The following is a 14,647-nucleotide window of genomic DNA, read 5'->3' as shown; positions in this document are numbered from 1 at the left end:
TGAGTCCAGCCAGGTGATTGGACTTTCCAAAGTGTGGGCGTGGGATGGCACGGTAAGAGTTCCTGATGGTGGTATAACTGATCAGATGTGTGGTCTTCCCTGGTTTCACTGGTGGTGAGTTGAAAGTAATTGTTCAGAAACGACTTCAAGCTGGTCTGGTTGAGATTCCCTGCAATGATGGGGAAGGCACCCAGATACACTGTTTTGTGACTGCTCATAATGCTCAGTTCCCGCCAGACATAGGAAATGTTATCCAGAGTAAAGAAAAGCTAATATATCAATTTTTAAAAGCTATTATTTGATGTTAGCCTTGCGTGAGTTTTGGAACTTTACATAATGGTCACAGGATGATTTTAAAAACTTCATCAAATCACTATAAATATTTGAAAAGAAATAAAATACATGCAGGCGCAGTCATTATTAATATTGTTGTGGAGATCATACATTAATAGAACTGATTTATTGTCTGATTTCCATTAAGTATTTCTAGTTTTAAAAAGAAACCAAACTTCTTTCCAGGGATTTCTTTAGGCTCCAAAGATGCTTCTGGTCCTTTACCTTTTGAAGCGTCCCAGTGGCTGTGCTGCTGTGCTTTCATTGTCAAGCTCTCCAGTCACAAGGCTGTTTACAAGTGTCTCCTGGGACCTCTGAAAACCTGTAAGTAAATATTGATGGCAATTTTGCACCAACACTTGAACAGTGATTTAATCTTGTATTGCTGTCTCTGATTTCATTTGGAAAATATGATGGATGAAGGCTAAATGCTCTCGTTACATATTACATTAAACAATCTGGGTAAAAGCTGAGTATGTGTGTACAGTATTATTTACAAATTGCCTCCCAAACATTGGAAATCCATTTTATGTACTCTAGACACCCCTGTTTAAAACTGATGGAACAGATAAAGAGTAATTGAGAAAGGTCATGGAATAAGGTAAATAAGCACCAAAGATATAACAGTATAAAAAGCAAAAAGAGGTAAGCATTACAAAGTATGAATGGATTTGTTGATTCATTCGTTCATGCCTTGTTTTGGTCCATGAACTTGCAATTTGTCTTAGATTGTTTATTTATGGGTGGATTATTAGTTGATGACTGGGTTCAGGATTGGCAATGGTTGGTGAATGACTTCTCTTGGCTGTTTAGCTGACTTTTCAAGTTTTTGGTGTTTTTTCAGTTGTTTCCAGCTATAAAGCTCCGCAGAGTGGAGCAAGTTTTGAAAGACCTTGTCCTGACCTTCGGCGTCTGGGGGGAGATGTGCGGGCAGACATCAGCACGTTAGGAGATTTTCTCAAAGATTGCAGCAAGGTGGCTAAAATAAGCTATTGAATGGAAAGTAGAGGGAAGAGGAGTGCTGGAACCACATTTGGTTACAAAGTTCATGGAGCAATTATAACAAATTATCATGAGACTGCCGTTGTGTGGACATTATCACTGAGGTCTAGCTCTTTGACACACTATTAAAACTTGTGAGCAAGGCCAGGATGACATTGCTAGTGGCTGTTGGTTGATGCGGTAATACATTTTTCCGATCTGCTCTTATTGTGGGACCAGAGATGGAAATGCTCGAACTTGCGGTTCGTTGCAAGGGCTCACTGTGGATTGCACGATGTCAGCATTGCATTTGGAAATGGTGGCAGACGGGGATGTCGGCGAGGTGGTTAACGGTCAGGGTGCTTCTGGGGAAAGGAGCAGATGACACAAACAACAGGAATTCTGCAGATGTTGGAAATTCAAGCAACACACATCAAAGTTGTTGGTGAACGCAGCAGGCCAGGCAGCATCTCTAGGAAGAGGTACAGTCGATGTTTCAGGGCAAGACCCTTCGTCAGAACTAACTGAAGGAAGAGTGAGTAAGAGATTTGAAAGTGGGATGGGGAGGGGGAGATCCAAAATGATAGGAGAAGACAGGAGGGGAAGGGATGGAGCCAAGAGCTGGACAGGTGATTGGCAAAAGGGATACGAGAGGATCATGGGACAGGAGGCCGAGGGAGAAAGACAAGGTGGGGGGGGGACCCAGAGGATGGGCAAGGGGTATATTCAGAGGGACAGAGGGAGAAAAAGGAGAGTGAGAGAGAAATAATGTGTGTATAAAAATAAATAACAGATGGGGTACGATGGGGAGATGGGGCATTAGCGGAAGTTAGAGAAGTCGATGTTCATGCCATCAGGTTGGAGGCTACCCAGACGGAATATAAGGTGTTGTTCCTCCAACCTGAGTGTGGCTTCATCTTTACAGTAGAGGAGGCCGTGGATAGACATGTCAGAATGGGAATGGGATGTGGAATTAAAATGTGTGGCCACTGGGAGATCCTGCTTTCTCTGGCGGACAGAGCATAGGTGTTCCGGCCACTGGGAGATCCTGCTTTCTCTGGCGGACTTCTCAGAACTGATTGACTTCATTCACTGTCAACTTGGTGGCGAGACTTACCAATACGCAAAGGAGTTCATTTGTGCAAACGCAGGTTTTTCCCTGTCAAAAGTTCTTTTCAGAACCGTACTGCACCAGACTTCGCCCAGCTGTGGAAGAGGGTGTGTGCTGAAGAGGATGCAATGAGATCAGTTCCCCAGTTGTTTCTACAGCTAGTCACAACATGCAGATAATAGTTATGCTCGTGCCTTTCGGGGTTGGTGAATGCACATCCACTGCTTTTCATCTCTTACTGTGGCCAAGTATGTACCATCATCTCCTACAACAGAGCAGGACAATTGTCAGTGATTATTGTGTAATCTGTGTACGTCGACTACAGCCACCATGCAGCTCCACTTCAAGACCAGCTTAAAGAAATGCTGACACCTGGCTGATCCACTCAGAGAGCAGGTGGCTGTGGTAATATGCAGAATCATTCGAGTTGAAGCTGGGTTAGGGGCTCTCGCACATTACAACCCTTCTCCTTGGTGCTATCCAAATATTCCCCCAGTCTACCTCCCTGCTAAAGAAACAGTTGGATAAAGCTGAGAACCCAGCCAAGAGTGAAAGCTAAGTCAGAGGGTGAAGAATTAAACACGGGAAAAATTTATGTTGCTAACTTAAGAGCAAATGAATGGCTAAATATCAGCAATTCTACAGTTTTCAGACATTGGAGTAAGAACTGATTTAATGGAGAAACATTTCAGAGTAGGAATGATGGCAGAGTTGCTGAAAGTTGGTGTAAACTGAGACAAATTTTAAGTCGAGTGTTAGAAACAGATGTAGGTCAGAAAGTATAACCATGTCAATATTATAGATTTAGAGGAACAAATTTGTGGAGAGATTGCAGACTGTTGCAAGAAACATAAATTGTTATAGCAGGTGATTTTAACTTGTTGACTGGGACTCCCATACAGTAAAAGGAGTAGATGAGTTGGAGTTTGTCAAATGTGTTCAGGAAAGTTTCCTTACTCTGTCTAGAAGTCCCAATGAGAGAGTGTGTGTGATACTGGATCTCCTATCAAGGAGTGAGACAGGGCAGGTGACAGAAGTTTGTGTAGGGGAGCACTTTGCATCCATTAGTTTCAAAGTTAATGTAAAAAGTATAGATCTGGTCCATAGGTTGAGATTCTAAATTGGAGAAAGGCCAATTTTGATGATATCAGAAATGATCTGGCAAGTGTGGACTGGGACAGGCTGTTTTCTGGCAAAGGTGTACTTGGTAAGTGAGAGGCCTTCAAAAGTGAAATTTTGAGGGTATAAAGCTTGTATGTGCCTGTCAGAATAAAAGGTAAAGATAACCAGTGTAGAGAATCTTGGTTTTCAAGAGACATTGAGGCCCTGGTTTAAGGGGGGGAAAAAAGTTGTATAACAAATATAGGCAGGTAGGAACAAATGAGGTACTTATGGAGTATAAGAAATGCAAGAGAACACTTAAGAAAGATATCAGAAGGGCTAAAGGAAGGCATGAGGCTGCCCTAGCACACAAGGCAAAGGAGAATCCTAAGGAATTCTACAGATGTGTTCAGAGCAAAAGGATTGCAAGGGACAAAATTGGTCCTCTGGAAGATCAGAGTTGTAAGCATTGCATGGAGCCAAAAGAGATGGGGAAAGATCTTAAATGATATTTTGCATCTGTATTTACTCGGGAGATGAACACACAGTCTATAGAAGTGAGGCAAAGCAGCAGTGAGATCATGGGCCCTATGCAGATTACAGAGGAGGTGTTTGATTCCTTGAGGCAAATTAGGGTGCATAAATCCACAGGCCTGACAAGATGTTCTCTCGGAGCCTGTGGGAGGCAATTACAGAAATTGCCGGGACCCTACCAGAGATATTTAAATCATCCTTGGTTACAGGTGAAAGATTGAAGGATAGCCAGTGCTATTCCACTGTTTAGAAAGGCTCCAATAATAAACCAGGAGATTATAGGCCCGTGAGCCTGACATCAGTAGTGGGAAAGTTATTGCGAGGTATTGTAAGGGACTGGATATGAGCATTTGGATAGACAGGAGCTGATTAGTAAGCATGGCTTTGTGCATGGCAGGTCATGTCTAACCAGCCTGAGAGTATTCTGAGGAAAGCTGTCAGGAATGTTGATGAAGGCAAGGCAACGGATGTTCATAGGTCCAATGTAATGTCAGAAAAATGTATACAATGTACATCCTGAAATGCTTTTTCTTTGCTTTTTATCTGCAAAGACCAAAATTACTATGCATTACAAAGATAAATAGTGCAAAGTCTTAGTAAATTTGAGCTGCTGGTGTGTCTTCATAATTGCATCAAAGTGTTGGGTCCAGAATAGATCCTCTGAGATGCTGATGCCCAGGATCTTCAAGCTGCTCAATGTCTCCCCTGTAAACCTTCATTTAGATTTGTTGCATATTCTCCTGCGTCACCCTTCCTGAAGTCTACATTCACTTCCTTAGTCTTGCTGATGATGTGTGCAAGGTTGTTTCAACACCACTCAATCATCCAATCTATCTCACTCCTGTACGCCACCTCTTCACCATCTGAGATTTTACCAACAATAATGGTGTCATTGGCAAATTTATAGATGGGGTTTGTGCTATGCTTAACCACGCAGTCATGAGTGTAGAGTGGAATTTCTGGTAATGGCCCCACCCCTTCTCCTTCACCATTCCCCATCTCCTTTTCCCTCTCTCACCTTATCTCCTTGCCTGCCCATCACCTCCCTCTGGTGCTCCTCCCTCTTTTTTTTTCCATGGCCTTATGTCCTGTCCTATTACATTCGTCCTTCTCCAGCCCTGTATCTCTTTCACCAATCTACTTCCCAGCTCGTTACTTCACCCTTCCCCCTCCCAGTTTTACCTATCACCTTGTGTTTCTTCCTCCCCTCCCTCCACCTTCTAACTCTGAGTCCTCATCTTTTTTTCCCTCCTGTCCTGCTGAAGGGTCTTGGCCCGAAATGTCGACTGTTCTCTTTTCCATAGATGCTACTTGGCCTGCTGAGTTCATCCAGCATTTTGTGTGTGTTAAAGGCTTTGTAACACCTTTAATGTATTCTTTAATGTATTCATGTAATCAAATTCATGACCCCTCCTGTGCGGGGAAAAATATTGCATTTCACTCCCATTGAACCATCTATGAAATATCTGAATTGCTAAACCTTTCTGTCTGACATGGATACATTAGAATAACTGGTTTTGACAAAGCATCTTAACTGTGTCGTTTCCACACGCTGCCTGAGTTGAGTGTTTTTCGCATTCTGTGCTTTTATTATAATTGAAATTAGGTTTGTGGTGTTGCTTGACAGTACAAACAAGACAAGATAATGAACCACAAAGTTGAGGACATTATTTTGTGTAATTTTCTTCTTCCCACCATTACTAATCCACATTCCACAGTCCACTTTTGTGCCTTTAACTAGACTTCTACTATTGTACTTTCTCCCTTTGTCATGGACCACATTAAGTCCAGGCCATTGCTTACATTTCTTCACATTGGAAGTGGAGGAGAGAGAGAGACACACACTCTGGGATATCTCAGTGGCCAAATTTTGAGTATTCTAACTATTCTGTAATATCTCGGCAGAAGCTAGCTTGCACCAAATCCTTGCATCAATGATGAAGCAGTCAAAATTAGTTTGAGCAACTCTCGGGATGACATTCTCATCTCTGCGTCCTACCATGTGATTTAACCTCTGTACGTTTATGATGAATTTGAGCCTTTTTGTGTTCTGGTCCAGATCAGATGCAGTGTTACCCTTGCTTTGAGCGGCATCAGCATGTTTATTCTGTATTCCAATCCTTTGAGATGAAGAAAGAGTTCACATAACCTGGAAGAAAAGTGACAGGTGAATTCACCTAACGTTCTTATAGCTGACATGTGCTTTTCAGAGAGATACTCCTAACTCTCATTGCCTGTCCACTGTATCTGGGCCTCTCAGCATTAAAGAACAGACTGGCCAGTCTTTTTAAGTCAATGAACGACACTGCTCAGTACCAGCCACAGTAAGTTGAGTCTGCTCATTCAGAATGTGGGTTTGAGTAGTGCACGTACCCATGAGCTAAACTAATTCCAACATAATTTTTTGTAAAAGTACAGTGGATTCTGGTTAATTTGTCCATCGGTTAATCAGGGGAGCTGGTTATTTGGGACAACTTTTAAAGAACAAAAACTAATCGAGAAAATAATTTTTTGTTTATTTGGACAATTCCGAACTGTTCTACTCACTGTGATTTCAAGCATTCAGGCTTGGATGTCAGAAACAGCTGGGAGTGAAAATGAAACTGTTAACAAGTGAGGGACCATGAAGAATTTGAAGGTGTGGACAATCATCTTGAATGTTAGACTGAAAATGATGATTTGCAGGATGCAATCATTGAAAATGTTGTATGAAAGAAGTCCATTGTCTGCACGAGTTGTGCTAATTTTGTTAATTTAGAGTTAATCAAAGGAACATGTCCTGATACACTGAGTTCCTCCGTTGATAATTATTAGGAGCTGTTATATAATTTTGTACTACTGTTGTAGTATGGATAGTGTTCAGATTTGTTCTGTATTTCATTTAAATACATAATTTGTTATTCAGTTAAACAATAGTTTGTTGTTTTATGCCTTTTTAACAATTTCCATGAAACTCCAGTTAATTGGGACAACTGTTTAATTGGGCCAAAATGTACTGGGTCCCGCTGTGTCCCAACTAACTGGAATCCACTCTGTATCACAATGGAAGCCTTCAAAGGGTATTTTAACTTTTATAAATGTAAAGGGAAATGAAATTTGTCAATTAGCTCTCGACATTTTGACATTTGTTCTGTGCACCAAGTGGAGTGTGTTCCACTATTGTAAAAGTACAGGCAATGGAAAAAAGCAAAATTTCTCTGATAAGGCAGTCTTAGACATTACATTGTAACTCAGAAATTCTCAACCTGGGGTCCACAGACTCCTTGCTGAATGGTGTTGCTCAATTTCATAGAAAATTGTCTTAACTCTGCCAATATGCACAGCCTGACATGCTGAATATTTCCAGCATTTTCTGATTTTTATCTTTGGTTTCCAGCATTTCCAAATTTTGTGAATTCCTCCCCTCCCCCCCAAATTTGGGGTGGCACAGTAGCACAGCAGTTAGCATACCATAATGCTATTACAGAGCCAGCAGCCTGGGTTTAATTCCCGCCGCTGGCTGCATGGAGTTTGTCTGTTCTCTCCATGACTGTGTGGGGTTCCCTCAGCTGCTCTGCTGTCCTCCCACAGTCCAAGGACATATGGGTCAGCAGGATAATTGGTCACTTCCATATAATTGGGTTGTGTGGGCTTAAGGGCCAGAATGGTCTGTTACTGTACCATATCTCTTAAAACAAAATAAACATCAGATGTATTTACTATGTGGTGTTAAAATAATCAATCTGAATCAATCACAAGTGAATCATGCATTGATAAGTCCATAAGCAAAGAAACAGCTGATTGGTGACTGAAGTTAAAATTGCAGCCGCATTCCCTGGACTTAGTTTCTCAATACCACAGCCAATTAGTACGTGGGACACCCACTCATTAGTTGTAACAAATAGAGAAATTCTAATCTCCTCCATACTTTCTTGCCATGAAAATAATTCAGCTATTTTTAAAATTGTGTTCCTGAGAGGTATTTTGATTTGAATGAAGTTTTAACATTGAACAGGCAATCTCAGTTTGGTCCGTTTTGTTAATTTGTGAATGTTCAGTTAAAGGCGCTCTAAATAATGTAATAAATTATTGCTATAACTTTTTAATAATTAAGATATGTTGCATTTAGGATGAGTGTAATCATCAAAAAACTAATTATACTCTCCAGAATAATGGGGCAATTAGACAATAATTGGGACCATCATATTAGGCTGCTTTACTCATCCTGACTGGAGAAAATGTACAAATAGATAAAGAGCAGGCAGGTTGATTCCTGGGATGATAGATCATGACATGTTAACTAATATCTATGATGTTTTGTTGCTTCCTTCATTAGAAGCCTTCTGAAAACTGTAAGGAGTGGATTCATGGATAAATTTACAGAAGGTGAAGAGTGTATTGGTTAGTTATTAATTGGAGATGGAGAACATTTGCCCCTGAAAGCTAGAGTCAGGTGGTAACTGGTAGCATTGAAACTGGACATGTCTTTGAAGGCAGATTTATGTGGCATAATACTGACTGGCATACAGAGAGGGAAATGAACAGTCGGTGTTTCAGGTTAACATCCTTCATCAGGATTAGAAAGGAAGGGAGAAGACGCCAGGTTTCTAGCACCTTCTCCCTTCCTTTTCAGTTCTGATGAAGGGTCTCAGCCTGAAGTATTGACTGATTATTCTGTAGGTGCTGCCTGGTCTGTTGAGTTCCTCCAGCACTTCGTGTATGTTGTGCTCAAGATTTCCAGCACCTGCAGAATTTCTTGTGTTTATGGTTAATAGCAGTGGTTCCCAGCGTTGCCGATATTACCTCTCCGGGAACAGTGGGAGTTTCTAAGGTGATGATGAAGATAAAGGCGGCGATGAGGGGGCAGTTGGTAGCAAAGGAGAGCAGCTGAGGGATTATAGGCTTAATTTAAGAAAAGAATTGATTATTATAAGCATTTGATCCTCAGTGCCTCAATTCATTACAGTGATCACATAATCACGTCATCTCTTGCTAAACCATCGTTCTCTTGGACTTTGCTCAGAGCATGTTATAAGTTGTTGAAAAGTAATGTGATACTTCTATATTTGGCATATCATGAAAAATCCGGACTGAAGAAACCCATGCCTGGCCCACGCATTATTGCCATTCACTATTGTAGTACAATTCCCATACTCTAATCACACTGACACAATTCCTGTGTGGTGTTCAATGGGGTAAAGTTCAGAATCTGCCCTTTAGAATGGTCTTGACCACATTTCTGTAGCCCACTTCATGTACCTTCAGGCAGAGCTATGATGATGTCATAACTGGCTTCCCCTTTATCGATCACAGTGCTTGAGAGTGGACTTAGACAACAGGTGTTTAACCATGGTTGTTAATGCATAATGAAAAGGGCAGAAACAGATCAAACAAAAAGAACAAGTGTAGACAGTATAGTGTGGAGTATCTGAAATATGGATGTACCAAGCAACCAATGTGTCTGTTGTGTGGAAAACATTTTTTCAAATGAGGCAATGAAGTGGTCCAGGCTCCTTGAACACTAAAAGAAAATACACTCTGATGAAGCAATTAAGAACTTGTCTTATTTTCAGTCACTTCATGAAAACTTTCAGAAATGGAAAATACTTAAAAACATGTTTGTCGGCACTTCACGACAAAACAGTAATGGTTTCCGTGCTTCATACTAATTGCTAAATCTGGAAAGCCCCATACAATTGAAGAAGAACTGATTCTGCCAGGTGTAAGGGAGGTTCTGAGTATGGTTTTGTATATGTTCCCAAAGCAAATAATTCAAGCAATTCCACTCAGCGATATCTCTGTTCAGAGACAAACAGATGAAATGTCTGAGAATGTGGAACACACATTGTGCACCATTCTTTGGATAACAGAATTTGCCCTGCAGTTGGATGAGTCAACTTTGCCAGGCAATGAATCTTTGCTCCTTGGTTATGTTCACTTCATAAAAGATGAAACCATGGTTCAAGAGTTGTTATTTGTAAGGGGACTAGAGATTGATGGGAAGGGAGGTCAATAGAATCATAGAAATCTACAGCACATTACAGACCCTTTGGCCCACAATGTTGTGCTGACCATGTAACCTACTCTAGAAACTGCCTAGGATTTCCCTAGTGCATAGCCCTCTATTTTTCCAAGCTTTCCCCCCGATATTTTGGGTTGTTGAGCAGTTTTTGAAAGAGAAGGATATTCTGCTCACCAACATTCCTGCTTGTGTAACAGACAGGGCACCATTAATGCTAGGACACCACTATGAAGTTATTACTTTTTTAAAAAAAGCCATACCTAACATACTTAGCATTTACTATATAATTCACAGACATCTTGTCACAAAAAAGAATGTAAGTGATTGGCTGCACCAATCATTAAGTACTGTTATTACAGTGGTAAATAAAATCAAGTGCCATACTTCCAATTCTTAACTATTTTGAGAACTTTGCACTGAGAGTGATGAACAGTTTGAACGCTTGCTGTTGCACACAGAAGTCAGATGGCTTTCAAAAGGAAACAGCCTGACACACTTCAATGCACTTTTTTGAAACCATGATAAAATTCTTTGAAGACTCAAATGTTTCATTCAGTAATCAGCTCAAGAATATCAGGCATGACATAGTTTATTTGTCAGAATGATTTGCAAAGTTTAATGAAATCAATTGAAAATTGCAAGGAAATGTGAATCTGATCAAGTTAACCCTATTTAAGTGCAACATTGGCCATCACGACCTTTTCCAATTTCCAAACCTCTCTGAGTTGGAAGAGGAAGAAGGAATACCAGGTGGTAATCTTAAAGTATACTGAGCCCACCTAGGTGAGCTGCATAAAGACATGTTAGATAGATTTCAGGATTTTCTCTCAATCTAAATTCCAGAATGGGTAATAAATCAATTCCAGAATACTTCTAATGAGGAATTACAGGAAGGATGGAAGAAGAACTGATCTAGCTACAAAATGACCTTGAGCTGAAGCTGAGGTTCCAAAAAAAAGTCCTATCAAGACTTTTGCTTGCAGAAAGAAATGCCATATGCAATCCTGCACTGTGGAAAAGGGTCGAAGTGTTCTTTGTTGCCTTTCCAACATCATATTTAGTGGAGTGAAGTTACAGTGCCATCACCCAGCTCCTTTCACATCATAGAAGCAGACTGCAAATTACTGAACATGGGTATCTGAGACTCCTGCAGAGTGATATTCACCTGACGTTGAGCAGCTGATATCACTGCACCAAGCCCATCCGTCTCATTGAAAGGACTAAAAGCAATGAATAGCTGGACTATTCATGTGCACTCTAAAACTGTTGCTGAAAGTTATTTTTACTGTTATTAAAGACATTTTATTTACAGATTTAAATCATTTTTGCCATTAATGGTCACTGCTTTGAATTTGCAATTCCTATTTTTCTTTCACTGGGCATCTTAAATCAAAATTCTTTATAGTTTTTAATGTAATGTCTGGAAAGGGAGAGGGTGGCCCTGGGATATGGTTTGGGGGCCAAAAAAGATTTGGGAACCACTGGCGTACAGCGACTTAGTTTTGGGTTGACAGTGATGAAGGTACAGGCAGCGATGTGAATGTATTGAGCTTTCTGGCCAATGGAACATTAAGCAATCTGCTGGAGGAGCTTAAATTTGAGCTGGACAATGGGGATTAAGTTATTGGGATGAAGAGGGTTAAAAATGAAGTCCTTTGACCTACTTCTTACATCCAGTATAACTTCCTCAGATGTTGTGCTTTCTGTGTTGTTTTCCTGGGATGCAGTCTTTTCACTATGCTTTTACAGTACTATGATGTGTATTAAAAAAATCCTGAGAATAAAATCTTTTCTTGATTACATTTTAATAAACTAATTGTCCTGTTTCTGTTCAAAGGCAAGGCCAAATTACAAAAGATTCTACCACATTCCACAGTCCAGTTGTTGCAGAGTATAACCCAGCCATCTCTTCATCGAGATTTTGCTGCCATCTTAGACTAAGGCAGAACTGGTATGTTTTAAATGTCAATAATTGTCAGCAGTCGGAGTCGTATGGGATAGAGGGAAACAATTCAGCCCTTTGTGCGTGTCAACTTTTTGAAAATAATCTGATGTGCCCATCTTCATTGTTCTACAAGTACTTGCCTTCAAATTCTTATCTAATTAGCTTTTAAAAATTTAATATTGAATCTTTTATCATTAACATTTAGGACAGTAAGAAACAGAAATTGGCTACTGTATGTCCTATCTGCCAATATCGTGACACTTCATTAGGTGCAGAGGGGGTATTGTATGTTTGTATAAATAATATTTAATATTCTATCAAGAACTATCAAATACATAATCTTGTGATGATGATGCTAGTCACTCTTCCACCTTTTTTTTTGCCTCTTTCCTTTACCTCACAGCCCAGTATATTGTTCCCATCTTCTTGTTTGACTTAAAAGATTCTGCAGATGCTGTAAATCCAAAGCGACACGCACACATACTGGGGGAGCTCAGTGTGTCAGGCAGCATCTATAGAGAGGAATTAACAGTTGATGTTCCAGTCTGAGACCCTTCATTAGGACATCATTGCTGATGAAAGGTCTTGGACTGAAACACCAGCACTTTATTCCTCTCTAAGGATGCTCCCTTTCCTGTTTGAGCTGGGCTTTTGCTGTTGCCACCTCTTTGAAATTGTTGTGATAACTTGCACGTGGTGTTCACTGAACCTATCTACCACATATAGGCATACCATGAGTTCAAATCTGTAGAGCTTATAGTCCTAAGGATCTAATGTTTTCCATGTTTCCTGTTGTGTCTTTGCCTGCCTTGTCTTACTGCTGTTCACCACAGAGACTTGTGAATCTGTGAATAATCTACAAGTGATTCATTTTGCAATTGCTCCTTATTTCTGAAAGGTTGACGTGGAAGCTCAATCCTTTCCTGCATTAATATTCCTAGCAGAGGCCATATGTTTTGATGGTTCCAATTGCTTTCCTGTTCTGTCTTTGTCTTTTATCATTTTAGTTATCAATAAAATAGTTTGGTATCATTTAGTGTTGATGTAACTGATTCATTCAAAACATTCATCATATTTCATCTATTTAAATGATTTAATCTTTCTTTTCGTAGGAAATTCTTGACTTGAATATTGAACCAAGAGACCTGTACCTAGAGACGGAGACAACATCTTTAATGCCATGGTGTTAGAATTCTCCAGACATGAACTTTTAATTGCAGATGGAGATGTTTGTGTTGCCCCTGCAATGATTTGTCACATGTTTCTCATAAAAGGAATTTGCCTTTAATTGTATCAAGCCGAACAATTGTGCTCACAAGCATTGAGGCTGGGCATCACTTATTCTTGCAACACTGAGTTGGTCCATTTGGAGGGATTTCAATCAGTTTGCATAGGATAATAATTAATTAGACCTTTTATTGAAAAGGTAGTGTTGAGAAACTTTGGGAGGCACCCTTTGAACATAGGCTTTTAACAGTTTGATAGAGGGAGAGCTCGTAGAGTCTTTGAGCTTGAAACTTTTGAGTGGCTGGTCAACTGATATAAAATATGGGGGTATTCTGCACTTGAAAAAGGCTTTATGCATGTGGTAGAGGGAGTTTTAAGTTGTATTTTTAAGATCTATGGAAGTGATGCTTCCTTTAGCAATCTCCTACTGGTTATGGAAGAATTTCATATATCCCAGAAAACTGGTGTCTCTGTAACTTTAGCTGGATAAAGGATTAACTGTTTGACTGCTGCTCAGTCTTAGGGGGGAAACAGTCACACCATCGATAAGGCATGTTTTTTTTCCAACTCGTTAATTATGTCACACTTTAATGAAGTAGATTTTCTTCAGGTTTATTACTGCTGACACAAATGTTTAGGAACAAAAAACAATTGTGGGAGTGAAATTCCAGTCCGTTATTTGATCGTGTTCTTAGTATGGGTAAATCACATCATGCTTCGACCATTATTTATAATGCTAGAATTGACATAACTGTAGAGAAAATAAAGGTGATCCTCAATTGTTTTTGGTTGTAAGCATTGGCCTAACATTTTATGGAACAGATTATTGCATGAAATTTTTCAGCATGAACACTGCGTAATTCAACCATCTTCCGATTACAGGTTATTTGCTTCTAATAAGTTGAAGCAAGATTTGATTTCCCTTTCCAAAATTGATGATACAGCTTTTAAATAACTTGGTAAAATTGTGTTTTCTTGTCACTGAATAAAATAATTAAATGTGATTATAGCAATGTGTGTTACATGGATATTGTTCTGTTTATTTGAATGGACATGCTTGCATTTAAAAAGCATTTATACATATGAAATATCAAGTCCTTTCACAGATGAGGAATTGGGCATAAGTGAATATGCTAACTGATACTAACAAGGATACTAACAGAACTGATACTAACAAGGATGCAGACTAGGGAGAAGTGAAAACTTTCCTCAAAGATTACTGATGTATATAATTTAAAAACATATAACTCTTAGAGACTGCATGTTTTTCTGAAGTTTTTCTTCCGATATTGATCCTTATAAAATTGAGAGATTGGTGTATTCTTTCCGGGAGTACTTTTGTTCTTGACACCATCCTTTTCCTCTGTTATTAACCTTGCCTCGTTTGAAAGAAGTGACTTGGCCTGTACTTTGA

At 39.8% G+C, this 14,647-nt stretch overlaps 1 protein-coding gene across 3 annotated transcripts in view; it reads left to right on the top strand.

Annotated features, from left to right (window-relative positions):
* tert (telomerase reverse transcriptase) overlaps positions 1-14,237 on the top strand; it is a 55,002-nt gene extending 40,765 nt beyond the window's left edge. For 2 of the 3 annotated variants that reach the window (XM_072283378.1, XM_072283380.1), the window contains exons 15-17: positions 520-657; positions 11,899-12,012; positions 13,119-14,237. In XM_072283378.1, the coding sequence (XP_072139479.1) occupies positions 520-657; positions 11,899-12,002 (242 nt within the window). In that variant the 3' untranslated portion in view covers positions 12,003-12,012; positions 13,119-14,237. Of the gene's footprint in view, positions 1-519; positions 658-6,119; positions 6,228-11,898; positions 12,013-13,118 lie in introns of those variants that run through there. The other variant, XM_072283379.1, reaches the window with a different exon arrangement.
* The last annotated feature ends 410 nt before the right edge of the window (positions 14,238-14,647 follow it).

This window comes from Mobula birostris, chromosome 19 (genome assembly GCF_030028105.1).
Source record: "Mobula birostris isolate sMobBir1 chromosome 19, sMobBir1.hap1, whole genome shotgun sequence".
Classification (NCBI taxonomy): Eukaryota; Metazoa; Chordata; class Chondrichthyes; order Myliobatiformes; family Myliobatidae; genus Mobula; species Mobula birostris.
Note: the sequence above shows the minus strand (reverse complement) of the source record. Positions and strands in the feature narration are given on the sequence as shown.